Genomic DNA, 27,142 nt, shown 5'->3' with positions numbered 1-27,142 from the left:
TGGTAAAAATACTCCTAATTTTTTAAGAGTAAGCAATTTCTTAAGGGGTGTGCATGAACTAAAAGAGTCACTTATTATGGAATGGAGGGAGTAATTTGTAGTGCACGTGAATCTAGGGTCTCTTGTGAAATTAGATATTTTGTGGACATATTTTTTAAAATTGATTTAATATTATTGTATAGGGTAAAATCCGTCGACGCCAAATGGACGTATCAAAGGATGACACATGGCGATGGTGACATGTCAAATTTGAGTCAGCAAGCGAGGAGTTCCGAAAATGTATAATGACGCTCCGGAGAAGTAACCTGACAGTCGCTAGCGAAGACAGAAACTACAAAGGGTCCTGAGACACATGTCAACTCACCGGTCAAACGTCATTCAATGTGCAACCGTTACAAGAAACCCCAAGTCTTCCTCTGATCTTAAATGTGCATTATTGTCCTTCATTGTCATAGCATTAAATCCCTTTATTAAATGTTATTACCTTTGGCATTAATATTGATAATGAAGAGGGCATGATTTGTGGATCATGCAAACATGCACCCCATAGCTCTAGTATAAATAGATGTGCTTATCTCGTTGTAAGGATCATCTGAAAATATATACAAGAATTATCTTGCCCTTATTTTACTCTTAGTTCCTAATTGCTCTTGTTCAACTAAGCTAAGATTTGATTGTTCGCTTGCCCGGAGACTCTAACTCAAAAGCTTCTCCAAGGCTCAGGGTATTGCTTTAAATTCCTTTAGCTTTCTTTATAATTATCTTGCTTAATTTTACATATTATCTCATTATTCGATCATATTGATCCACGTGTCCTTGACCACGTACACAAATTCAACTGTAACGATTTTTCATGTAAACAATTATTGATTCAAAAAGATTAAATGATGTATTTGATTGAATGTTGAATTATTTATCCAGAGTGTCACGTATTGATTTTCACTTTACACTTTTCTCTTTTGTTTAGTAGTTCATTGTTGAATTATTCTCTCTTTTGTTTAGCAGTACACCTGTGTTTCAGAAACTTTAGATCCGTGCCTATGATATGTGATGCCTAAACTAGCACTACTAGTAATTAGAGTGAATTTTGGAGAGTGGAGGATAAACCCGTCAACTGGTCCGGTTTTACCAGTTCAAACCGGTAATCGGACCGGTAAAACCGGAACCGGACCGGTTAAACCGGTGGAATTTAAAAAAAAATAGTTTGTAGCCGTTGGGCAACGGTCCATTTGCAAAAATGGCCGTTGCCAAACGGTCCCCAACTCATTTTTTGCCCCCCAAAACCCCCCAAACTTTTTTTTAACACTTTAACCCATCCCCCACCCCTATAAAACTCCTCTCCATTTCCATTTTAATCCACATCAATTCACTCTTCTCTTTCTCTCAAATCTCAATCTCTCAATTATAGTTACTTTGCAACAATTAGCCACTTTAAATTTCTCTCATGATTCTTCTGTCTATCAATAACCGCATGCATTGCACGGTGGATGTGAAGAAGTAGACCATTATCTCGGCAATAATGAGCCAAGCTAGTATTTGCGGTGAATCCCCCCGTTAAGTAGTCATGCATTACGATCGGAACACCCAATTCTCTAGCAAATACAGCTCTTTTCATCATTTCTTCGCATGTACCTGCAGTAGCATTCAAGTAATGCCCTTTGATTTCACCTGTTTCAGCCTGTGCTTTATAAAGTGCTTCGGCACAAAATAAGAAACGATCTCTCCAACGCATAAATGGTTGTGAGTTCACGTTCTCATCATCTTTGGTAAAATCAAGTCCACCGCGAAGACATTCATAGACAGCTTTACCGTAGTTTTTAGCGGATAACCCCAATTTAGGTTTAATAGTACATCCCAACAGGGGACGACCATACTTGGTTATAAAGTCTTATTATAGTTTCAATTATTAATTTTGCAATTATAATATTGTTGGTGGAGTTGGTGATTTTGCAACAATCCGAAGTAGATTTGGTGGATTTGCAATTCTAGCCGCCTTCACTTTGTTGGAAATTAGTCCGGCAATTTGGTACCTTCGTTCCAACTCTATCTTTATTTTTCGCAATTTAATTTACGCAATTTAATTCTAGCAATTTAATTTGTTGCAATTCATTTTCTTGTGATTTATTTGAGTGTGATTTAAATTAATTCTATTTAATAATGGCGAAGAGATTTAGACGTGGTGCCGGTAGTAGTGGTATTGTTAGGCGTGGGCTTAATGAAGAAACATTTGTGGAAGAAACACCTAATTTAGGTATTGATATTGGTGGAAATAATCGGTCATGAGGCAATGCAACAACATTATACCGACACTTTTAATGAAATTGATGATGATGATGATGATGAAACACAACCTCCCGAAAATCTCATAGGAGATACATGTCCTGCACAATCACATACACAAAACAAACCGCCTAGAACTCGTAAACCAACCGCTAAAATTTGGAAATTTATGACTAAGGATAGTGAAAGCCAAACAGCTAAATGTACCCTATGTGGACAAGTATTTACTTTTAAGCAAGAAACTAGTAAGGATGGTGGAACGGGTACACTAAATGCTCATATGAGAAAGAAACATATGGATGTTTGGGGAGAGCAAACGGGTTCAAATGTGGGGGGTATTCAAATGACGATAGACCCACGAACCGGTAAAATTTTTAAGTATGACAAGAAAAAAGAACGTGTAGAAATAGCTAAAATATTAGCTTATGATTGTTTACCATTTTCCTTTCCTTCGGGTTTGGAGTTTGTTACTTACATTCAACGTTGTTTAAAAGTTTTACATTCACATCCAACTCCTTCTTGTAATGCAAACTTTGATGAATATCACATTTATTTGATGCAGCCAAATGTGGATATCAAAGAACTAGATGAGTTGGACGTCTTAGCATGGTGGAAGAAATACAAAGCAAGTCATCCGATACTCTCAAGAATGGCTCGAGATATCCTTACGGTTCAAGTATCAACCGTGGCTTCGGAGAGTGCATTTAGCCAAGGAAGACAAAAAATTGGAGACCATAGACACTCGTTATCCGGCTTTAGCTTGCAAGTACTAGTGTGCATTCGCGATTGGATTAGATCGGAGCGACGCAACCAAAACTTAGAAGCGGAGGAAGGCGAAGAGGAAGAGATTGAAGATTTGATAGCAAGTGGACCGGACCAAATGGAAGACTTTGAAGATATCTCCATGGCCGAATATGATATGGGGGGAATTAACCAAATGATTGAGAATTGGTGATTTTATTATTCTACTATTTCTTTGCAACTCATGTATTATTTGCAAGTTAAAAAAAACTACAACTTGCAAATAAATGTTATCCAAGAATGAATAAAATACATGGCTCATTGAGCTTTCTTCTATTTACTTGTGTTCATATTTTTACTTATATTAAGTTAGGAATATACCTAAAATATACTTATAATATACATCTACTTAAATTAAAAACTAGAAAGTTATATACTTGAAAAATAACTAAAATATACTAAGAATATACTTATAATATATAGTATACATATAACTTAAACAGACACACACACACACACATATATATATATATATATATATATATATATTTATATGTATGTACTAGTTATGTGAGGCCCGTGCTAAGCCCGGGCCCAAACTCAAGATATAAAAGTAGATATTTTAACTAAAAAAATATAATCTGTGTTAGTACAAGTGTACAACAACAACAACAACAACAACAACAACAACAACCATATACCCATTGTAGTCCCACAAGTGGGTAATTATATAAAAGCAAAATTTTCATTCCACTGCTTTAATATTTTAACTTCCATTTTGATAAAATTATTTACTTCAAATCAAATGCGGAGCCAGAATTTGACATTTATAACTTATGTATCCTAATTTTCTGAAGTTATTTAGTTCTAAATAAATAATCTATACATAGTTAATGAACTTTTAAGACAAATACATAATTTAACTTGTGCAGCGGATGGAGCTGCTCCTCTCTTAATTAGGGATTAGGGGTTCGAACATGGATATGGAAAAAATCTTTGGAGGAAGCGTTCCCTCCGAATAGGCGCGATATAGTGCTAATTATCTAGATTAATTGGGCTTAAATGCGGATATCGAGCACGAACCAGAAAATCAAAGAACATGAAAAATGAGGTAGAAGGTTCGATAGCTTTTGAAAAGTAGACCTTAAAAATAAAAAATAAAAAAATTGACTTAAATAAATAAGATTAGGACCTAAAAGTAATTAATTATTTTTTTTTAAAAAGAATTAGAAATTATTGTGAGGACTACAAAAGTCTCCAGGTTCGATAGCTTTTGAAAAGTAGACCTTAAAAATAAAAAATCAAAAAATTTACTTAAATAAATAAAATTAGGACATAAAAGTAATTAATTAAAAAGTTTTTAAAAATTTGGGAAACTCTTGTGAGGACTACAAAAGTCCTCACATTCCCTCTTATATTATATAGTAATGTATATGTATATGTTTAAGTTATATGTATACCATATATAGTATATAGTATATAAGTTATATAACCTAAGTATATTGATATATATATATATATAAGTATATTCTTACTATATTTTAGGTATATGTAGTATAACTTAAGCATATAACTTAATATATATATATATATATATATATATATATATATATATCTGTTAGCCTGTTAGTCAGTAAATATATAAACTTTACTTATAAACTTATATAACATGTGTAAATATACCTACAATACACTAATAAATACTATAATATATATATACTATAAAAAAAAAAGTTTTGGACGTGTTTGAACCGGACCGGTTCCGGTTTCGGATTTTTAACCGGTGACCGGTGACCGTTTTTAGACCGGAAACCGGCCAATTTTATAACCGGTTTCCTGTCCGGTTCCGGTCAAACCGGTTGACACCTTTAGTGGAGGAGATGCCAAAATTGTGTGTGTTTATTGCTATGGAATATGGATTGTCAATGCATGTCTGGTATTTGGTGAGCCAAGTGCATCATATATGTGACTCTGTCTTGTCACACAGTAGCGATATGTTACCTTTGCTACCCCTTTAATGTCCAAACATGATGCCACGATAACAATTGACTATAATTGGTAAAAGTTGGTGTTTGGTAGCTCGTGATCTACGACATTCTGCTTGTTTAGGAATTATGAGCTGGTTATAAGTTAGGAGTATGTGTGACTTGAAACCATAAATGTTACATTTCATATTAAAGTCATTTCTGTTTGTCATTGAGCTAATGATTTTCAGTAATATATATTGAAATGTAGTTTTGTCTTAAATTATTAGTCTGAATTAATGTATTATTGAAATGTTGTTGTGTCTTAAATTATTGGTGTGATTTAATATATTATTGAAAAGTGGTTTACACATTAATGAATTTACCAATGTGTAATTTAAAATAATGTCTAAATTATTAGTGTAATTTGTGATTCAAATTCATTAATGTGTATTAATTGTAATATCACGTTCAATTTATACATATTAGTTATGCGGCCAACCAAACATTGTATTTTTAGTTGACCGCATAACTAAAATATGTATAAATTTTGATTCGATTTATGTATTATTTTATGTAAGGTAGAAGATGGAATTAATAACACATGAATAACTAATTAATCTCACATAACTAATCACCACTCTCTCCGTTCAAATTAAGTGTTCACTTAACCTTTGGCGCATCCCTTAAAAAAATATTAACTCCTAAAAATCATTAATTTGACACATTGGGATCTAGAGCCTGTTTGGATGGGCTTATGCTTATAAGCTGCAAATAGCTTATAAGCTAAAAAAAATAAGTTGGGGTAGTCTAACTTATTTTTTTTGGCTTATAAGTTGTTTTCAGCTTATAAGCTGCTTTAGATAAGCTAAGTCAAATGGGCCCAATTATTTTTTTGAGCTTATTTTAAGCACAAAATGACTTTAAGCTGGCCAGCCAAACACTCAAAAAAACTGAAAACAGCTTATAAGCAACTTATAAGCCAATCCAAACGGGCTCCTAGTCACTTAGCACTTAATAAGAGCAAATTAAAAAAGTAAAATTAATTCCTTCTTGATTGTGTAAGTAGACACATATTTTGAATCAAAATAAAAAGACTAAGTGGACATTTATTAAAGAACCAAAGATAGTACACCATTAATACCTGCAAAATTCTAACCAACAACCCAATAACCCCTAAGTTCTACCACTTGATAGTAATATTCATTGCAGAAATTATTTTTATCTTCTCTGGGTACGTGAGTTAATGGCAAGTGATGTTGGACAGTCTCAATTCAAAAAAAATAAAAATTGAATTTAGGACAGAGTCTATCCCTTTTGAGATTCTTTCCAAACAACTTCTTCTCCCCACTAAGCTCCAAGAAAAAGAGGAAAACAAAGTCAACAATTTGCCAGAAACAAGTGGAATTTCCCGTGACTTGGTGAGATTTGGTTTTTGTTCTTGTTCCCACCACGTCACGTGAATTTGCATTGTACAGGTACCGCGATTGTCGCGGTGTAAAAAAATACTAACACATCCGATAAGTGATTAAGTAATTATACATAAATTTCGTGATAAATGTTAATTTATGATCTGGTAATAATGATAATTAATACACCATCACATACTTCGTCGGTTTTATTTTATGTGACTTAATTTGTCTGGCAACAAAATTTTAAAAAATAGGAGAGACTTTTGAATTTTGTGGTTGAAACTAAAGATGTCCATATAGTGTATTAAAATACCTTTGAAACTAAAGACTTTTAAATTGTCAATTTAAAAGTTAATAAGTACTAAAAATGTTTTTTTAAAACAAACTAAACAGAAAAAAAGGGCATTTAAATTAAAACAGATGAAGTATTAAAATTTAATGATTCATTTTGTATAACCTAAACCTTTTTGCAATTCCTATTGGAGAAACAAGGGAAAGTAAAACATGTTCCAGGAGCTTGGATGCCCATCCGTGCCAGGGTCTTCATAAAAAGGTGTCAAATGGGCGAGTGAGCTTGGGCAATCTAAAATTGATTGAGTTAAAAAATGTGTTATAGCTAAGATTAGCTTAAAATTTTTTTGGGCCAGAATGAATTGTGCTGAAATGGGCTAAAAATGGGCTGGGTCATGATCCGCCCAACTTGACCCAATTTTTTGAAAGGTCTATTTTCTAAGAATATATTTCTTGGGAAAAAAATATTTTTCGTGGAAAATATTTTCGAGAAAAAACATTTTTCATGGAAAATAACAATTCTCATGAATGCTTTTATTTCAGGATGGTCTTTAACTTTTGCCCCTCAAATTGCTGGTCTTTAATCTTTGCCCTTCGGCTAAAAAAGTGGTCGAAAATAGACATTCTTGGTTAGAACCCCAGCAGAGTAAGAAAATATTAATAACTCGCAAGGCAAGATTACATAGAATATTATATCTATTCGGGATAAAGTTATGCATTTAAGGCATAACTTGTGTAGTATCCCAGCGGGGCTTTTAAAAAAAAAACGCAAGGTTTCATAGCAAACTATGCCTAATCGGGATAAAGTTATGCTTTAAGGCATAGTTCTGTAGAAATTAAGTTAGAACTATGCCTTAAAACATAGTTTTTATATATAGAAGTTATGCCTTCTACCCCTTGTCTGGCATAGTTCTGTAGGATACTACATAAGTTATGCCCAAAGACATAACTTTTCCCCGAATAGGCATAGTTTTATGAAATCCTGTCTTGCCAAGTTTTTTTTTTTTTTGTACTATGTTGGGGTTCGAACCCGAATCTCTGGTTTCGAAGACGCGCGAATAAGGGTACTTTGGCCCACAATTTTTCATTAAATGAGAAGTAGGGACAAAAATTAAAGATCACCAATTTGAGGGCCAAAAGTTAAAGACCAGCCCATATGAAGGGTAATCCGCGCAACTTTTTGAAATATTTTCCTTTATGTCAAAACACCCCAAATTTATAAGATACATGGTAACAAGAAAAGGGAATGCATAGAAAAAATTAAAGTAACTCTCAAGCAATAAACCCAAATTAAAGTAAATCTTAGAAATGCGCTATAATTGGGCGGGCAGTTTGCACGATTGTCCTTATTCGGGGGTGGTCTTTAATTTTTTCCCCTCAAATTGTTGGTCTTTAATTTTTGCCATTCACCTAAAATACCCTGAGGTTTGGGTTTGAACCCCTACTCAGTAAAAAAAAATCGCAAGGGAGAATTTCGTAGCAACAATTCCAGTAGAGTAAAAAAAAAAAACTGTCTTGCAAAATTTCGCAAGGCATAACTAAATTCTGCCTTATAAGCCTTGCTTTACGAACTTGTTTTTTATTTTTACTGAGCGGGGATTCAAACCTAGAACCTAGGAATATTTTCGGCCACATTTTTAAGCGAAGAGCAAAAATTAAAGACCAGCGCCTTTGAAGGACAATCCGTGCAAAAAAATGCGATGAAGCTAGTATTGGACTAAGTTAGAAATCACAATAAAATGGGCTATGTTTGGTTGGGCTAAAATCAGCCCAATACGAAATTATATTGAGTCAACCCATCAAATTTTGAGCGGAATGGATGGGCCATCATTTTTTAGGCCATATTTGACACCCCTAAAAACGTGGATTAACTCGGAGATCTAAGAGCTTGGCCGAAGGTCTTTTTGATTACTTTCTATAGAATTGGAAGAAAAAACAGCTCTGTTTTCGAGCCTTCTTTCTGAAGATACACAATGAGAGCCAATACATAGATCAAAACACAGCAAGTTTACTCATCATCAAAGTTAAGTTTGGCTTGTAGTTACGATAGCTTATAGCAGTTTTCGTTTTAATTTTCCACATCAATTACTGTAGCTCCATTTGGTGAAGGCCTCTTTAAAGCTAATGTTGCATTACCCATTGTAGACCAAGTAGCTCGCTATTACACTCTGTATACATAGCAAAATCTAGCTCAACACGTGGCACAATGGGAATGGAACATGTGGCAGTTGAAAGTAAAACGTCACTTAGATGTTTCGTTTGATCGGAATAAGAATTCCCGGATAAGTCCGAGGCGAGCCGTCAAAGGAAGTTGTCTCGGGTCATTAATGAGAGATTGACGTTGTTCGACCGGTCCAAATTCGAAGCAAACGTTATGATTTAGAATCAAAGCAGCATTTATTGTCTATTATTACTCATTATTAGAATTTAACCACAGCTTAAATGTTGATGTATGTGTACTCTAAAAGGAGCCTAAAGACCTCTAAAAAAGATCATCGAATAACAATTACTTACACATATTCATAATATTCAATCTTTTGCAATTAAGCTTACATTATCATTCTTTTATACCGGTTTAACATTAATTCTGGAAGGCCAAAGCATATAATTGTTCCACCGGAGGAAAACCTATCAAAGGATTCTCTCCAAGGATCAACAAAGCTCAGGCTTATTTAATTCATTGTTGCTTATAATTCTTTACTGATTTATTCATTTGGTTTCTCTAGTCATTATTAGCCTTTTTATTCACTGTTTATAACAAATCAAATCACGTATCCTTTAGATCACAAACAAATTTAACAGTACTCTTTTTTTTAGGGTAAACAGTTTGGCGCCCACCGTAGGGTTAAGGATAATAGTGATATTGTTTTGTTGCTCTAATTACTTTACTTATCATCTTTTAATCTCTGTTACCAGGTAGTTTTCGACAATGACAAACACTGAAAATCAAGCTAATGGAGTATTGAACAACGTTAATGCACAAGAAAGAGATCCGGCAATAGGAGAAGTCAGGGCGAGGAATCATCAAGCCCAGATTTCCCCTCGTGGATCCAAGCGTACGGGAAATGATTTAACTCCTAATGATGAACACGAAGAAGAAGTGGCGGCTGCAAATCTAGGGTTAGCAAAAATCGTGGACCTGCTGGAAAAGCAGCAAAAGGCTATTGCTGATTTGCAAGAAGGAATAAATAATGTTGGAACAAACTTACCCAATATGAATGCTGAGCACGGAGAAAGTAGCAGTGAAACCCAAGGTGACAAAACGACGCCGGACATTATGCAATACCTAGAGGACCTTTCTAATCGACTAGAAAAGAATGTCCCCAATCCTTTTCTTTACTCTGGAGTCAGTTCGAGCTATCTCCGGTATCTTTTACGGATATGATGCCTTTGGGCACAATGCCTTTTTTTACTGTCCTTTAGCCATTTTCAAATCCTTTCGATACTTATTACAATAATCCTTAGTGTTCGTAGACATTACTGTTCTTCATCTAAGTCTTTCTCGGGCGACTCGCTCCATAAATGCTCCTGCCTCCTGTCAGTCCGTGGTCCTAAAGGGTATGGTTCAAATCGGTGTCTAGAATTCCTCCAGTCAAAGTTCAATTGACCTTGATTCCAGGCCGTAGAAGATGTCCGTTACGGTTCGCTTTTACGCGGGTTAAGAAATAAAAGTTGCTACGAGGTTGTTGGTGCTCTAATTGGATTTTAGCATTTTTAGAGTCTCCACCTAATTTATTAAAAGAAAACTAGGAAAACCGGGTAAAAGATTTTTCAAGCAAGAGAGAAATCTTTTTGGTACCAAAGTTCGAGGTAAGGGTTCTGGTGATCCCCCAGGGAAGGTTTTATACACCCTAGTATTAAAGATCCGTAGAATACGGTTGACCTACGAGCTTCAATATGTGATTAATGTACTCATTTGCTTAAAAAGTGTTTAGTGTTCCACACAAAATGTCATTTTTTGTTCATATCACAATTGAAAGAAACAATTCGGCAAAAAGTCCCCTTATAAAAAGGGACTTTGGTTTAGAAAATCCACGTAAGTGTTTAACTCACTTTGTTGCCGGACTAGGACACACTCGGGATTTCTCCCGAGTAGAGTCGCTACTACTCTAGTCCTAACAAAATGAGTTTAGTACCTACGAGTTTTATTATACGTATATTTAAAAATATGGAGTATATCTCCATTTTATACATATATATATATATATATATATATATATAAAACAAAGCAAGCTCATTAATTTAAGTCCATTTAACCATTTGAAGCCCATAAGTCAAATATTCACAGATCCAAGTTCATGTCACCGTCATAACCCAATCCAAAATGATTTAGGTCCAAATGTAGTTCAACGTAATTCTATTTATATTCAAGTTTTAGTGTGGGTTTCTGGGCCCAAAGAAATCTTTAACCCCTTTTTTAGAATCCGTCCGAATCCAAAAATTTAATTTTCATCTCATGAATTTGTCCAAATCTCATAAATTATTCAGCTGGGTATACAAAATGTCAATTTTTTGAAGTCAAATTCGTTCTTTCAGCTTTGTCTCCCTCCGAACCACTTTGCCACTTTTATCTCGGGTTAAAAAAGCCAAACTCGTTATTTATTTATTTTAAATCCTTTTGCATTGATCCAATTTTTAGACTTAAGCAAAACTCCATTTTTTAATACATGCTTAGCCATAATATTATGCAAATCAGACCAAGTTTTGATTTTCGCCAAAAAAAAGTGAGTCATTATCTGAATTTTAAAATAATTTGACGATTTCCTAAAATACTATCTGTTTTTCCTAAGTTCTAGCATGCATAAGGGTTTCAATATTTCACATGAGTATTTACATATACATATAAATACATGATATATAAATTGAAAAAAAAAAATTAAGCTGGTGGGCCTACCAAACCCACCATCCTCCAGTTTTACCCATGGATATATGGGCCTTCATCATATTTGCTTCCCTTATTTATGCGGACTCGATCAAGAAAGGTAATTGGGCTCTTGGCCCAATAGGTTTATGCAATAGAAGCCGACCCAAAAATGGTGTTCCATGCAAGCAAAAAAGAAGAAAGGGAAAATATGGATTAGAAGGCATCTAAAACTGAGAGCAATGAAGACATAACTTTGTATAATAAATACATATAAGTCCTATTACATCTGTGCAAAAATATACTATATTGGATGAAATGAAAAAACTCAACTAAAATGTACAATCCTATATAGACTTAGACAGCAAAGAAATAAGCCCAAATGCAAATGACTGCAGACTTCAAACTCAAGCCCACATAGACTAAAACAACACAGAAAAAAGACTCAAATGTAAATGACTGCAGATTTTGAACTCAAGGCCCACATGGCTATACTTAGAGAAGGGTAGAAATGGTCCCATCTTTAACCAAATGAAAGCAAGTATCATATTTGTCCGAGAGTATACAAAATATACTTCCTTGTATACACTTCCAATGTATACAAGTTAGGTATACTTCATATATATTCAACTCATGACACTAACATCAATCAACACATAGAAGGCAAATATGAAGTTTTCATAAAATTAACACTCAGCTTTATACAGATGTCCAGGCAAGAACAAATTAAAGAATTTCAGAAGAGAGAAAAAAAAAAAAAAAGGGAATACAATTAGTTACCCCTTTTAGTCCTAACCAATTAACCAAAAACCCTTTTAGAACATGACAAAATTCTTAATCCCTCTCAAAGTAGGAGACTGTATACACTAGGTGATTTATTCCTTATAATAAACAATTATGCATCATCACCAAGCTATATTCATCTTCATACCTTTTTTAGACATAATCAACAGATCCCTCAAGTGTGAGGGTACTAATTGAGATCAAATTTTTAAGAAGGTGCACTAGGTTGGTCCCTTTAAAGGCTTACTAATGATTAGTTTTATATTGTCAAGTATAGGATTTACCTAGTAGACCAACTCCAGACAATAAGCTAGTGATTAAACAGTATCAAGTAAAATTTAAAAGCATATAAGACTATTTAGACATGTACATAAAAAAAAACAGAATCAACTTTTCCCTTTCCTTTAAAATTTAGGGAAACAAATACAAGTGCCAAACAGTTCATGAAGGCAGATAATAATTCCCAAATGAGATTGAGAATCTGAGCTTTCTCTTTCTCTTTTGTTCCCTCTTTTTTTTAAAAAAAAGTGTAGACCAAGCCTAAGATTCAAGCAAGGGAACCAACCATCTTAGTTAAACCTGAATACTTATTTTTCAGGCAATGTCCAAATAAAAGGGAAGAATGAAATGGACCTGGGATTAAAACCTAGTTCTCTATTAGTTTAAATCCTTTTTAAACAAAATTCACCCAAAACAGGAGGCAACACATGTTCGCCATCCTTCAATGTTGGTTTAAAATATGGGCCATCACATTACAACAAACCTTTTCTAAAGTAGTGAAACTCATTTTGCAGATTGGGGTATTCCAACAAAAGACACAGACCAAGACTCAATCCAAACAAGACCTTCTCAGTTTTTTTTTTTAAATGATTAGAGACAATCCAAGCTAGCTTTAAATCTTCCTGACCCTAGATAGAGATTAGGCAAATGTCTCTATTAGCATAGGACATATAGAAAACAACTGTTTCAGGCTTTAACAGGTTTAACATGGTGTTACTTATTTAAGCAAGTTATGACTTAGATAATAATGAGGTCTGGGCCACTCAATCACATTTTCAAGCACACATATGTGTAACACAGTCTCTTAATCTTAAAGACAAATCACACAATTCTCAAAGTAGAATCACTCCTTATCACATGAAACCACTTTAATCAACTTATTAATAAAGACATTTCTAGCACACTGTTGTATACTACCCTAGCCATCAGTGCATCTCTTGACCCTACTTATAATGAACATGATTCTAAACAAAATTCTAAACAAATCAAACTACAACACTCAATCCCAGGCAGAGTAAACGAAGCATAGTTCCATACTTAATCTACTACATTAAATCAAACAAACAAGCTAAACCACCTTGAGTGCAATTTTATACCAATTATGATACTAAGCAGAGCAGGTTAAAAAATAGTTTCATTCCAACTACAATACTGAGCAAATAAACCTGATGATCAACACAGTTCCATATAACTACAACATTAAGCAAATAAGCCAGATGACTAAACACAGCTTCATATAACCACAATCCCAAGCAAATAAGCTAGATACCTAAACACAGTTTCATATAACCATAATACTAAGCAAATAAGCTAGCCACCTAAACACAGTTTCATATCAGCTACAATACTAAGCAAAATAAACTAAATAACTAAAACGGTTTCATGTAACTATAATACTAAGCAAAATAACTAAAATAATTTCATATAACTACAATACTAAGCAAATAAGCTAAATGGCTAAACACATAACAACCAACTTATGTTTACATAGAAACTAAGATTAGAAAAATAAATAAAGAGGATGGAATGTTACCTCTTTCGAGCACAGCCTTAGTTGAGTGTTGGAATTGGAGATCTTTCTTGCTCCTTAACCTCAAAACTCAAGCCACACAAGCAAAGAACAATATGTTTTAAAAAAAATTTACTTAAACCGAAATTCAAAAGTTTCAAAGCAATTTTGTCAAAACTTAAGAAAAAAGTTGAGTTTCTTTTTTAGGCGAATCTCCCTCTCCCTCAATCTATCAACTTATGGCCATTTATATAGAACCCTCAAAAAAATCCCAAACCCTAATTTTTGATGTGGGATAAATCCCAAAGATGGTATTTCCTCCTCACATATCCATGTTGTAGGGTCGAGACTAAATCAAAAATAAACATCAAAGGTCATATTTCAACCAACAAAACCCGATCCAAAAAGTTCTTCAAGAACCAATCATAATACGGTATTCAAAATCGAAAACAAACAAGAGTAATTAAAGAAAATACAGTCTTTGACTGTTTGAACACAGAAAAGCAAGAAAGAATATCAAAATAAGCAAGGATAATACCGTGTTTGGTTGCAATGGGGGAGAGAGGAGGCCAAGCAATTAATGCTTGCCTCCAATCGTCCCTGCCAGGCCTACTGAATGCCTTACACCTCTGAATCTTTGCCAAAAATGGCGAGATGACGAGAGGAGAGAGAGAGGGTGGCCCCGCGGCTGCTAGGGTTTGGGAAAGGGAAGAGGGGAAAGAGGGGTAAAGGGTCGTTTGGCATCGAAAATAAAAGGGAAAAGGGGGTTACCCCCCTTTAGAAACTGAAGTGGGCCGACTCTGGCCCTGTATTGGGCTGGACTCGGCCAAATTGACAATGAAAATAGAGGGCAGCCCATCTGATATATGTGTATACCTGATATACACATGTGTATATGTATACACATGTGTATATCTGCGTATATATGTATATGGAGGGTCATATATGCAATAAGCAGCCAAATTTAAATAATGTCCCTCATTTGGATATTTAAATTAGGAGCACATTTAAACTAATTGGCCAATTAAAAATGATTTTTTGTAAAAAGTGACCTTAATTGAATTAAGCCATGAGTTTGGCTATTTCAATTATTGCCATACTTGGCTAATAATTGATTATTTCAATTACAACCGTTTAATGGGCAATTTTCAGAATTAGTTACAATTAAAAACTTAATTAATTATGACAAAATTCTAATAAATTGATTAAACAAGAATTGAGGGGTAAAAATGATTAATTTATTTAATTAAACAGATTCCTTGCATTAAACAAAGTAAAATACTTTGCAAATTGACATTCTAACAATTTAGACAATTAAGTGAATAATTGTGGTAAATTATTGAAATGTGTAAATTAATTTATAAATGATTTATAATATTTATAGAAACTATCTTACCAATTAAGAATGGTAAAATATTGTCTGAACAATTTTATAAAATCATTTTGGCTTCTAAAAATACATATTCACTCTGTTTGATATCCAAGGACTCTGAGTGACCAAATAAATTACAGGAGGTCAAAAATTAGGTGTCAACAATGTCGATATATTTACCTGATCATATTCTACTCGAATCATCGACATATATCGATTGTGCACATCTTCCCACATTATTGCTTGGAACTCTAGCAAATTTTCCTTGAGTTTTCGTGAAGCATCCGAACTCAGAGGGTTGACACCCATAGTGAAAGCCTTAGTTGCCTATTCATCCGGAACCACGGAAGTGACATCCTTTCCTTCTGGAACCGGGTGACAAAGTAACGAAGCAACTTGGTCTCCCCTTGCATTATGCGAAAGATGGCTGCCTTTCGTGTCCGTACCTTCTGGGCTCCAGCATGTGCTAACATATATACGAGCATAGCAAATGAATCAATAGAGTGTTCGAACAAAAGAGAATACCAAGTTAAACCCCCTTTAGCTAATGTCTCGCTGAATTTCTTAATCAAGACCGATTCGATCTCATTCAGTTTCATGTCATTTCCCTTGATAGCCATGGCGTAGGCCGTTACGTGTTCCTGCGGATCTGTTGTCCCATTACACTTGAGGATTTCCGACATCCTAAATCTCTTTGGGATCAACTCTGGGGCAGCTTCTGGTTTGTAAGCTAACTGAACATACTTTTTTGCATCCGGACCCTCAAGGACTGGTGGAGCCCCCAAGATTTGATCCATACGGGCTTGAAGCTCCTTTGCATTATTTTTTGCTTCCTTAGCGCTTTTGTTCATCTTATCAGTAATGTCTTTCATAAATTACAAGACTTGTGCCCGAAAAGGATCATCTGGGACGGACTCGCTCCCGAATGCGTCTCAAAGGTTCTACACTCCATTCGGTGGAGGGTCTCCACTAGGTGTATTGTTTCCGATAGTTGGTGTCGGGGGTGTCCCTACAGGCCTCCTGACTTCGGCGTTTAGGTTGCCAAAAAGTGTTGAGATAGTTTGCCTTGTGAATTTCATCTCCTTCATCATTGATCGCTGCTGCTCCCTCACGATCTGCGTTGCTTCATCGGGGGTTTTGTCAGTAGGCATTGCTTCCTCTGCAACCCGTTAATTTAGACCATTTCTGAGGGCAGTTGCTCCATCGTTGTTCCCGATAGTGAGATGAGTTTGGTCACCAGTAGTGCTTGTCATATCTACAGAAATCGAATCTAACAACAAGACCTAAAGAGAATTAGTATTATTAACAGGGTCACAATGATACCACAATTGTCCTGGCCCTACGGTGGGTACCAAACTGTTTACCCGTAAAACTGATACAATTGAATTTGTATACGTGGTCAAGGATGCGTGGATCAATATGACTGAAATAATGAGAAAAATGATAATAGAACGTAATATGAACGGAACGTAATTGAAAAGAAGGAGTGAGAATAGCCTAAGCCTTGTTGAAATGATGAGCTAGAGTATCAGGGAAAGCTATACGTCAAAGCCTTCTCAAGAACAATCAAGATCAAGAATAAAGAAATTGCTTTAAGAGTATTTGTTTTTATTAGATTTCAGATGCCCCTTACAATGAAATGAGAAACTCTATTTATACTTGAGCTATGGGATACAAGTTTCATAAATCGTATACTATCAATATTAATGCTATGACAATGGACAAGAGGGGGTTGCTCGGATGCTAAGCGCCCTCCACTTTCAACCCGAAGGTTGCGAGTTCGAGTCAACAAGGGAGCAAATGAGGGAGCTCCTGGGGGGAGGGGTTAAAAAAAATGCTATGACAATGAATGGTAATAAAGGGTATTAATGCACATTTAAGAGTAGAGGAAGACTAGAGATTTCTTGTAACGCCTATGCATTAAATGACGTTTGACCAGTGAGTTGGCATGCTTCTCCGGGCCTTTTATAGTTTCTGTCCCGGGTAGCGGTTGCCAAATTACTTCTCTGGAGCGTCGTGATGCTTTCCCGGAGCCCCTAATTTGCTGACTCGAATATGACTTGTCACCATCGGCACGTGTCATCTTTTGATACATCCACTTGGTGTCTACGTATTTTGCCCTATACATTATTCACTCTAATTGTATATTCTTTTAAAATTTCTTATGCAGGTATTTAATTTTTGAAATTTAATCATATAAGTTCAATTTAAGTAAATGGCAGTGCAAAATACTTTTTTTTTTTTAATTAACTACTTAATTTCCTTTCCATGAAATCTAGAAAAACTTTGTTATGTGCCATGTCATCCAAAGTTTGAAACCCTTCAAATCCTCCAATGAGGGTCTTAACAACAAATACTAAGATCCAAGAATTGAAAAAGAATTACATATTCTGAAAAGCATTTTAAGATGAAATAACATTTATTGGAACAAATAAATAACAATTATTAGAGAACGACGTGAAATTGAAGGTTTTATGCTTGACGTTAGGGGAGATTTTAGGTGCTAAATTTGAGGCACGTGGACATATGGTCTTTCCGTAAAACTAGGAATTTTATGTATATATTTTCTAAAATTAGTATAATACTATCTGCTGGAACCCATGCTACAGAAAGGCTAAATGGTGCACTTGGTTGAAGGTTGAGTTATTTACCTAGAGAACTAGGGATCAATTCCCACTTGATACACTTTTTCCTTCTTTTTTTTACTGGTGAACCCATTTTCCAGAAAAGCAACCAAGGCTGTTCCAATGAAAAGATCATATATATATATATATATATATATATATATATATATATATATATATATATATATATATATATATATATATATATATATATATATATATATATATATATATATATATATGTATGTATGTATGTATATATTAGTATCATTTGGCCCGGGCTTCTGTCGTTAAAATTTTAATTTGTAGATATCTTTTAAATTTTTTCTGCTCTTGCTTCTTTGTTTTGTAACATCAATCTGATACTTCGAAAGACTTCTAAAATATTAAAGTACTCAAACGTACCTGAAAATTAAAGGAAAGTATTATTTTTCAGTTTGTATATTACATTTTAAAAAAAATCAAACATTTGAAAACTCTTCTAATTTCCATTTTACTTAATTTTTTTGAGATTAAAGTCTTTGATGATCAAAATTGAGTTTTCATATGTTAAATTAATTTCATTTGTTTTTTTGAATTGAATTCATGTTGGCTAACTTATTTTTTTACCAAAGATATTATAGTATTTGATTAATGACAAAAATATTTGATGCGCAAATATTGTTGCATGATGAAATCAATAAAGTTAACTTACAAATAAATATAAATAATTAGAAGCCGTGATATTACAAGAATTTTTTGTAGATAATCTTTCAAATTAAATCACAAAAAAATAATGAAAAGTCAATAGAATTAATTGTTCTTACTTTAAGCTTTCTTTTACCTTCCAAAAGATGCATGTTAAAGAATAACATTTTTAACCTTTTCTTAATTTAATAAACCATTTTATGAAATCTACATTGTAATAACTTTTTCATGTTAAACGTAACTATTTTATCCTAAACTATATAAACTATTGATTATCTGATATTTTGCAAAATATTTTAATATTTTAAAAAGAGTAAAAACTATAAGTTTTGCAATTTTCTAGTATTATTAAGGTTTGAAAATCAAATTGCATTTTCTTTAACTACATTATTTTTTCAAACATTTTCAGAATATATTAAAATAATATTTTATAGTTACTTTTTTAATATAGTAAATAAATTTCATGTTAATAGTGTACGCACGTAAAATTTGATTAATTAACTACCACACTTCGGAATTCATTTTTTATATTGATATAGAGGGACTGTAATTTACATTTTTGATACATTTTTGAAGTATTTAACAATGATATGAGTTATTTATATTTATTTTCTTAATTTTGAAACTTTATCCAAAATTAAGTAAAATCGTGATAAATTACTTATGTTTGCCAGCATGTATGGCATAAGATTGTAGGAGAAAATTAAAAAGAAATTACTAAATGGACGAATAAAAAATTAAAATAGCAAATGATAAATGATAAATAACATCAATAAATAATAAATAGCATTATAAGAATAATATTTTAATTCAATTATTAAGCCTATATTAAGACAGAATTGAATGACATGATAATTCTTTATGTGTCTATAATAAATTCTTAAGGAAAAACATAATTTGAACAAGTTTAATAATATTTCTACATAAAAGATTCAAATATATATGAGCATGCTTTGTGGAGCCTCTATAACCTTTTCCATAACATCTAATTTTTAGTGGCAAGAAAAAGTCCTTAAAGTTCTCAAAATTTATCAAAATTTGTGAAGATTCACAAAGCCATTACAATTTCAATTAGGGGTAAAAAGAGTAAAAAAAAAAAATCACGTGAGGACTTAAAAAATAGGTATTCTCCTTTATATATAGTAGTAAAGTAATGAAAAGTAGACAAAAAAAAATAAAAAAGTAAATTTGACCTTAAAAAAATGGGACCTAGAAGTAATTAGTTGAAAAGTTTGACATTAAATTGAAAACTTTTGTGAGGACTACAAATACCCTCGACTGTCCCTTATATACAGTAGTAATATATCGACTAGATTTACAAAAAAATAAATAAACTATGCATCTATTCACTAATGTCTTTATGATGTGTTCACTAGTATAGTATAAGTATAAGGCGAAATGACAAAAATAGTCCCTTATGTTTGAAGTTAGGTTCAAAATAGTTCCTTAAGAATGCACTGAACAATTTTGATTCTTTAAGTTTGTAAAAAGTTAATACCTTTAGTCTTCATCAAATATATATATATATATATATATATTTTGGAAGTTTGTATATGTAACAGATGGAAGTTTTGAAGGATGGAGAGCAGGGTTAAAATCAAGACCACATACAAACACCAACTATATCATCAACCACACATACAAACACCAAATACCAAAATCCATATTCCCCTTCTCTTTCACCAAATGCCTCAACTCTTCTTCCCAACTCAAACCCTTGTAATATAAACATTTATTGTAAAATAGTACTAGTTTTTCAATCATCCTCCAAGTGGGAGAAACAGTTTTTGGGGTTCTCCGAAAGGGAAACCTCTTTCCATCTTTAAGTCATGTAAGTTTTTATAACTATGTTTCTGTATTACTCTCCCAGTTATGTATACTATTAACTTGTTTTGTTGTAAAAATCTATGTTATATATTTATTTTTAGGTAATTATTATGGATCTGTTACACACACACACACATATATTTACCAAATGAAAATAAAAATTATGTATCTATTCGCTAATGTCTTTATGACCGCGCGAAGGGCGGATATGTTCACTAGTATAGTATAAGTATAAGGAGAAATGACAAAAATAGTCCCTTATGTTTGAAGTTAGGTTCAAAATAGTTCCTTAAGTATACAGTGAACAATTTTTATTCTTTAAGTTTGTCGAAAGTTAAAACCTTTAGTTTTCATCAAATATTTAGAACTCTTTCTATTAGATTAACGAAAATTATGAAGGAGAAAAGAAATTAGCGGAAACTCACATTTAGAGGTATAATTTTTGTAACTTCTGCTATTTTTGAATTATTTGTAGAGTCTGATGCAACTTTATGAGGTGTAAGTTTTCTGCATTTTTTATATCTTTTTAACAGGCGTTGGGTTATGAGATTTGGGACCCAAATTTCAAGTTTTGATTTGAAATCAGCGCAATGTTATGAAATTCGCACAAAACTTCAACTTCAATTTCAAATTCCAAGTTCTCCAAAAAAGTAGGATTTCAAATTTCAAGTCGTGATTTCATTTTATTTAATTATAAAACTTGACCTGTAAGTTTATATTTTCTAAAAAAAAGCCCATCATTTTAAACTTCGCAAAAAGAGACCCACGCTCGACGTGAAGAAATTATCCATACCATGTAAAAGAGTTATATTAAAGAATAGCTAGTTACAAATATTGTTGATTTTTTGGACTAGTGGATCTGTGTAAAATCATGTGTATTTTAAAATTTGTAATAACATGTAATTGCAAGCATTTATTTATAAAAGGAACATGGAGATCTGTGATTTATTAATGTGGCGCCTTAGGATATTTCAACACTTTTTTTATGAACTATGGTTTGCTCATACAGTAAGATTGTATAAGAGTTGACAGAAGTTTTGATAGTTTTCACAAGTTGTTGGATTCATATTTATGAGAAGAAATACAACTTAAAAAATTCAAATTGCATGCCCAAATAAAATTCAACTTCAAACCAACCTAATACGAAATCACTGACTTCAAACTTCGATTTGAAATCATATTTAAAACGGGCCCTTTGTATCTATTGTAGTTTTTTTTTTTTTTTTTTCGAGTTGCATTTTTTAGGATTTATTGAGACTTTCTTAGTGTTTAATGTTTATTGTTAATTGTTTTCCCAATGTTTTCGTCAAATTTGAGAAACATAAATTGTTATTATATTTAATGGAGACTAAAAGTGTTTAATTTCTTAAAACCTAAAGATCTAAAACTGTTAAGTACATACTTAATGGACTACTTTCAACCTCCTCAAAGTATAGAAACAATTTTAAAAACCTAGTGCCGTAGCAAACTCCATGAAATCCGGCCAGCACATCCTACTTGAAGGTTTTGCCATTTGAAGCATCTTGAAGGTCTATTCTCATCTCTTTTTCTTTATCATTTATTAAGTAGGCGTTTGTTTGGCCATAGAAACCAAACATTTTTCACTTTTATTTGAAGTTAAGAGTTGTGTCTGGTTATACTTCTTGTAAAAGTATATTTGGTTGTTTGTAAAAGAGTGAAAACAGGATTTTAGGTGGTCTCCAAATTCCAAGCCCTAACTTCAAGTTGTATTTGGAATTTTCACGTCGAAATGGTAATGTCTTTGTTATTTAAAGTTGTCTCGAGAACCTGATATCAATTATTTCCGAATCCATAGTTTCTTTCCGGGAAAATGGCAAAACTAGTCCATTATGTTTGAGGTTTAAAATAGTACCTTTAGCATACTGCCCCCTGTGTAATAAGAGTTACCTGGTAACTGTTGCTGGTGTGAGGTGATAGGTATCCCGTAGAATTAGCACACCACAGTTATCTAAAAAAGAAAAGTTAACACCTTTAGTTTCGGTCGAATATTTACTAACCCTTTTGGGACATTTAGAGGTATATTTTGTGTAGTTTTTGATATTTTTGATTTATTTCTAGAGTTTAGTGCAGTGTTTTTAGGTGTAATTTCTGGTAAGTTTTACATTTCTTTAGAGTCTGGTGCAGCTCTTTGTATTGCATGTTTTAGGATTGATGAGATTTTCTTGGTGATAATGGTTAAATCTTTTTTTAACTGTCATCATCAAATCTAACAAACATAAACTATAAACATTTGACATGAGAGTAAACGTGTTAACTTTTGACAAATTTAAAGGACCAAAACCGTTCAGTACATACTTAAAGGACTAGTTTGAACCTACACTCAAACATAACCGACCGTTTTTGTTGTTTTCTCGTTTCTGTCCAGCTTAAGTGAATGTGGCTTGCTGTAAATCAAATGCTTACAGCTTTGGTCTTTTTTTTTTTCCTGAGTTTTAGCATTAGCATCTGTGAATTTTATTGCGAATCCGGATATGTAATGACTTTTATGACTGGTTTAAGCTTGTATATGTATATCGTGTTGATTTGAATCAAGGAGGCATTTTAGATGATGAAATAGTCGAGATGATGAATCAGTCTATGTAGCGTCAGCTTGAATTCGAACTGATCGGGCCAGGTTAATATCATTTGAGTACTGTATATTTGAAGACTCTAGGATGTTTGTCTATTTTGTTTTCTTCACCACTGTTATTGAGAAACTTAGTCAAGAATCCATATGTGAGTGATTTCCTTTAGGGAAGTGCGTATTTCTCTTTGGATAACATTAGCAGAACGCGAATGAAAGCGCAGTCCGTGATAATTTGGTCCCCACTTGGTAGTTGCCAGCTTTCTTTACATCTTGATTCTCTTCCTCTTGACCATCCTTTTTGAATTCCATCTACAACAGGTTGTAGATTCCCTTGGATATCATCATGATTCCTTCCATTGCAAATGTAAATAATTCAATTTGGCATTTGTGAGGTTGCTTGCTCAAATTATTTGACTAAGAATGCAATTTCCAGATTATATGTTGTACATGTGCATACTTTAAGCACACATGTGACCATCTGCTCTAATAGAATCAGACAGTGAAAAACTTTATTAAGGTATGCGTACCTCTTTAATTTTAGGGTATGGCATTGACTGCGATAGCTATTAAATTACTGACAATTAATAAGATCTTTAGTGATTAACTAGTTTGACCAGAAGGGGCCGAACTTCAGCTATATGTGCCTGAACTTCACCCATATGAAACTTTAGACATCAATATTACTCAATTTGTCTTTAGACCTCCTGTCTGAATTTAGACTTGAACATCAATTTCCCCATCTATCCTCATTTGGAAATTACTCACTCATATTTCCAAAACTTACAATAAATCCCATTGATGTATTCACATATTCTTGTGATGATAACACTCTCGTGTGGGCCGAGTTCGCCACAGGATCACCTTGAATATGCCATTAAAATTTTAATTGGCCACAAGGCCTTCCATAGACGTTTAGTCACTTCCATAAAACTTTGTTAATCCTAATCCCATGTTCCTATCATTCATAAATATTGACTAAAATATATCATGTCGGACACTGATAGTTCACGCCTAACAGTGGATTTGGTTTTAGAAACACTTTTCATCTCCTACCACTTCATTTTCTCGAATACTAACTATGTCAACCCATACTTTCAGCAACAGAGGGAATATTTCATTGAAACTCCCACAATGTGCTAACATAGGTGTTGTTTCTCCATTTTGTTGAATAAATCCAGGTTTGGTATGTTGATTGTGTATATACCCTGCTATTAATTACACCTCTGTTTCGCACTCTGGCGCGAAGTTGGATTTGCAGATGGTGACTTGAGGATATTAGATTAACAATTTTCTTTTTAAGATGTTAACCATCTTAAATATTTAAAGTCAGTTTGGTGCTAGAGATAATCACCTAAGTAGTTAGAGTTGATGGTGGAAAGTTAGTAGTGATTTCATGCCTACCTAAAACTTAAAAGGATGGAAGCAATGGCACCCTGTTCCTCAGAACCTTAGTGGACTTTCTGGATTTGCTTCACATATTTTCATGCAATTGAAACAGTCAGCAAGGTGGTGTAGAAAATAATAGACAGAAGTATAAGACGAGGAACAAAAACATATAAACAAGAGAAATTAATCTATATATTCACCAATGCTGTAGCAGGAAGATTATTCTTCTGGGAGCTGTAGCAGGAAGATTATTCATGTGGGAGTCTACTTCAGCAAGTAGTGTCTTGAACTTTTCGATGTTAATTTCAGCATCTTCTTTTGAACTCGGTAAAGAAGAGAGAGAAAATACAAATGCAAATGGCAAGTCCATTGATTGATGTTAATGTTAATTTCCTTTTTCTTTATTCGTGATTGATTGAAAGTCACGATTTCTAAATAGTTGCTGCCAGTAACAACAACTGTTGCTGTACACAGCAACTAAGTTGCTCGGACTGGGGTGCGGGTGTCCGTTACGGGTGTGGGTCTAGAGGTCGGATCCTTCATGATCTAAATTTTAAAATTCGGGGATATGGATCCAGGTATGGATACGGGTGCGGGGATTCGGCTAAAATTAATTCAAATATCTAAAAATAGAGTTATTAAACCTTAATTATGAGGTATCATGTGGAAAACCTGAGGAGAAATTATTGATCAAGAGGAAAATCCCGGAAGGAGATAAAAGGAAAAGGAGTGACATAGAAATTTCTATGTAAAAGGTATTCCATTTTCTTCAATTTCGCCTTGTCTTTTGTTTTGATTACAGAAATCATTGAATCTGTCTAGAATTGCTCCGTCAATTTTGGTCAAAGTACCCAAAATCGTTTGACTAGATCGGGTACGTATCCCACACCCGCACCCACATCGTGTAGACACGTGCAGCACCAAAAGTGAAGAGTCCAAGTAACTTAGCACATCACTCCTTTAACTCTTTGCCATTACATTATTTTATTAATAGAATTGATAAATCGTTACTGGGACCAGCATTTATGTTATTTTGGTAAGTTTTCCAGAAGCCTATCAGTTTTGTCACTTTAATTAATCTTTGTATTAATTAGGTTACTCGTGAGACACGCCATGCATCATAAGAAATAACGGAGTAGTGATGGAGAAAGAAGAAGAGCTACAAGAATCTGCTACTTCTTGCTTGCATTTAGTCTCTGCCTTTTTTGCCTGTGAACCCCCCGACTTTGTTATCTCATATGCCAGGTTACTATTTTCAACCCCTGCTCATGTTAGCTAACACCAAATATAGCTCCGTTTGACTGAAAATATGTGAATTAAAACTAGAAATTTTGGAGGTGGTTCCATTACGGAAAGAGTGCAAAGCTTCATATGGAACGGATGTATCAACAAATCCGTAAGTTTATTAAGCCTCTAACTGTCTAGTTAAGAAAATTTCTTTCCTGAATAGAATTATCTCTTGGGGTAATTTTATTTGATTTTTGATGATCTTCTTAATACTGCAGGATGTAAAGTGTAATGGGCCTTATTTGAAAAGATTCTTAAAGAAGCTCATTGTTGAAATCGAGTCAAATGGGGACGTTGTTTTGGATGAATTGTATGAAAAGTATATCTTTTGTCTGGCTTGTGTGAAGGTATATATTTTTAAAAGTTGCTAGTAATGATTATTGGATTTTAGCATCACCATGTAACCATTGTGATATTGGCCTTCCTTTTTGTTGCAAGGATGATGAATTGGCTAAAGGAAACACAAGAATGTTAAGAAGATTTTCATTTCTATTTCCCAAGGGTGGGAACTTTTCTTTCCATTCCCTTTTTTTTAAGAATGATGTGTAGCTACGTTTAGTAACATTGAGTATCCAAATTTTGGTGTACACAGATTGTTCACAAGCCTCGAGTTGTCAAATATTTGGCAAATTGGAAGTCACGTTGCAATGTTCACTTAACATGCTTGAAGGCGATACAGGGTATGTACTGTCCCTTGTTTTTTTTCTTTTTGACGGGAGTTTGACTTGTTCAAGGATATGCGGCCCTAGGTTTCTTGGATTTGGTTGAAAGATTCTGCCATGAGCATGTTTCCAGCAGTGAATGACTAACAAGCTTTCTGGGGTAACTTATTATGCAAAGTAGCAAGCTGGTTGACAATCTATACGCTTAAGGTCTTTCTTACCACCAACAACCCCCAACATCTCCTCCCCCCCCCCCCCCCCCCCCCCCCTCATTTTTTTTTTTTGTAAAGGTGGTGTCCGGTTTAGCTCTCTCTCAGCTCGACTAATCCACTTGGTACCTGCTACCTCCACAAGTATAGGATAACTCCATCCACCAAAGTTTACACAAATGGAAAGAAATCACCTAATTTCTTAGATTTTTGTTTTCCCTCTGATGGGATTTGCATTGTGGTCTTCCACGGTTGGTTTCAACTTCCAATTGCTATGCTTACGCTTTAAGTTGATATCTATTAGTAGCCTACCAGGCTATATGAAAAAGTTTTTGGAAAGTAAAAGTGCTTATTTTAGAGAGTTACGCTTTTGACTCAGC

General features: G+C 33.7%; 2 protein-coding genes across 5 annotated transcripts in view; one reads left to right on the top strand and one right to left on the bottom strand.

The window, feature by feature from the left end:
• Window positions 1-834: 834 nt before the first annotated feature.
• LOC132609837 (ribulose bisphosphate carboxylase large chain-like) lies at window positions 835-8,828 on the bottom strand. The gene is made up of 3 exons (XM_060324004.1): window positions 8,778-8,828; window positions 1,431-1,873; window positions 835-838 (listed from the first exon to the last, which is right to left on the bottom strand). Exons 1-3 carry the CDS (start codon window positions 8,826-8,828, stop codon window positions 835-837), a joined length of 498 nt encoding a protein of 165 aa, XP_060179987.1.
• Window positions 8,829-22,003: 13,175 nt separating this feature from the next.
• Window positions 22,004-27,142, top strand: part of LOC132632255 (uncharacterized) — a 32,735-nt gene continuing 27,596 nt past the window's right edge. For 2 of the 4 annotated variants that reach the window (XM_060348135.1, XM_060348117.1), the window contains exons 1-6: window positions 22,004-22,160; window positions 25,699-25,849; window positions 25,931-26,000; window positions 26,110-26,238; window positions 26,330-26,393; window positions 26,484-26,571. In XM_060348135.1, the coding sequence (XP_060204118.1) occupies window positions 25,746-25,849; window positions 25,931-26,000; window positions 26,110-26,238; window positions 26,330-26,393; window positions 26,484-26,571 (455 nt within the window). In that variant the 5' untranslated portion in view covers window positions 22,004-22,160; window positions 25,699-25,745. Of the gene's footprint in view, window positions 22,161-22,200; window positions 22,385-25,698; window positions 25,850-25,930; window positions 26,001-26,109; window positions 26,239-26,326; window positions 26,394-26,483; window positions 26,572-27,142 lie in introns of those variants that run through there. The other 2 variants (XM_060348144.1, XM_060348126.1) reach the window with 2 other exon arrangements.

Source organism: Lycium barbarum, chromosome 1 (genome assembly GCF_019175385.1).
Source record: "Lycium barbarum isolate Lr01 chromosome 1, ASM1917538v2, whole genome shotgun sequence".
Classification (NCBI taxonomy): Eukaryota; Viridiplantae; Streptophyta; class Magnoliopsida; order Solanales; family Solanaceae; genus Lycium; species Lycium barbarum.
Note: the sequence above shows the minus strand (reverse complement) of the source record. Positions and strands in the feature narration are given on the sequence as shown.

Coding starts and splice junctions, on each gene's coding strand:
- LOC132609837 (XM_060324004.1), bottom strand. CDS start 8,828: ATGGGTAATGCAACATTAGCTTTAAAGAGGCCTTCACCAAATGGAGCT. Junction 1,874..8,777: donor CTTCACCAAATGGAGCTACA/GTAATTGATGTG, acceptor TTTATAACCAAG/TATGGTCGTCCCCTGTTGGG.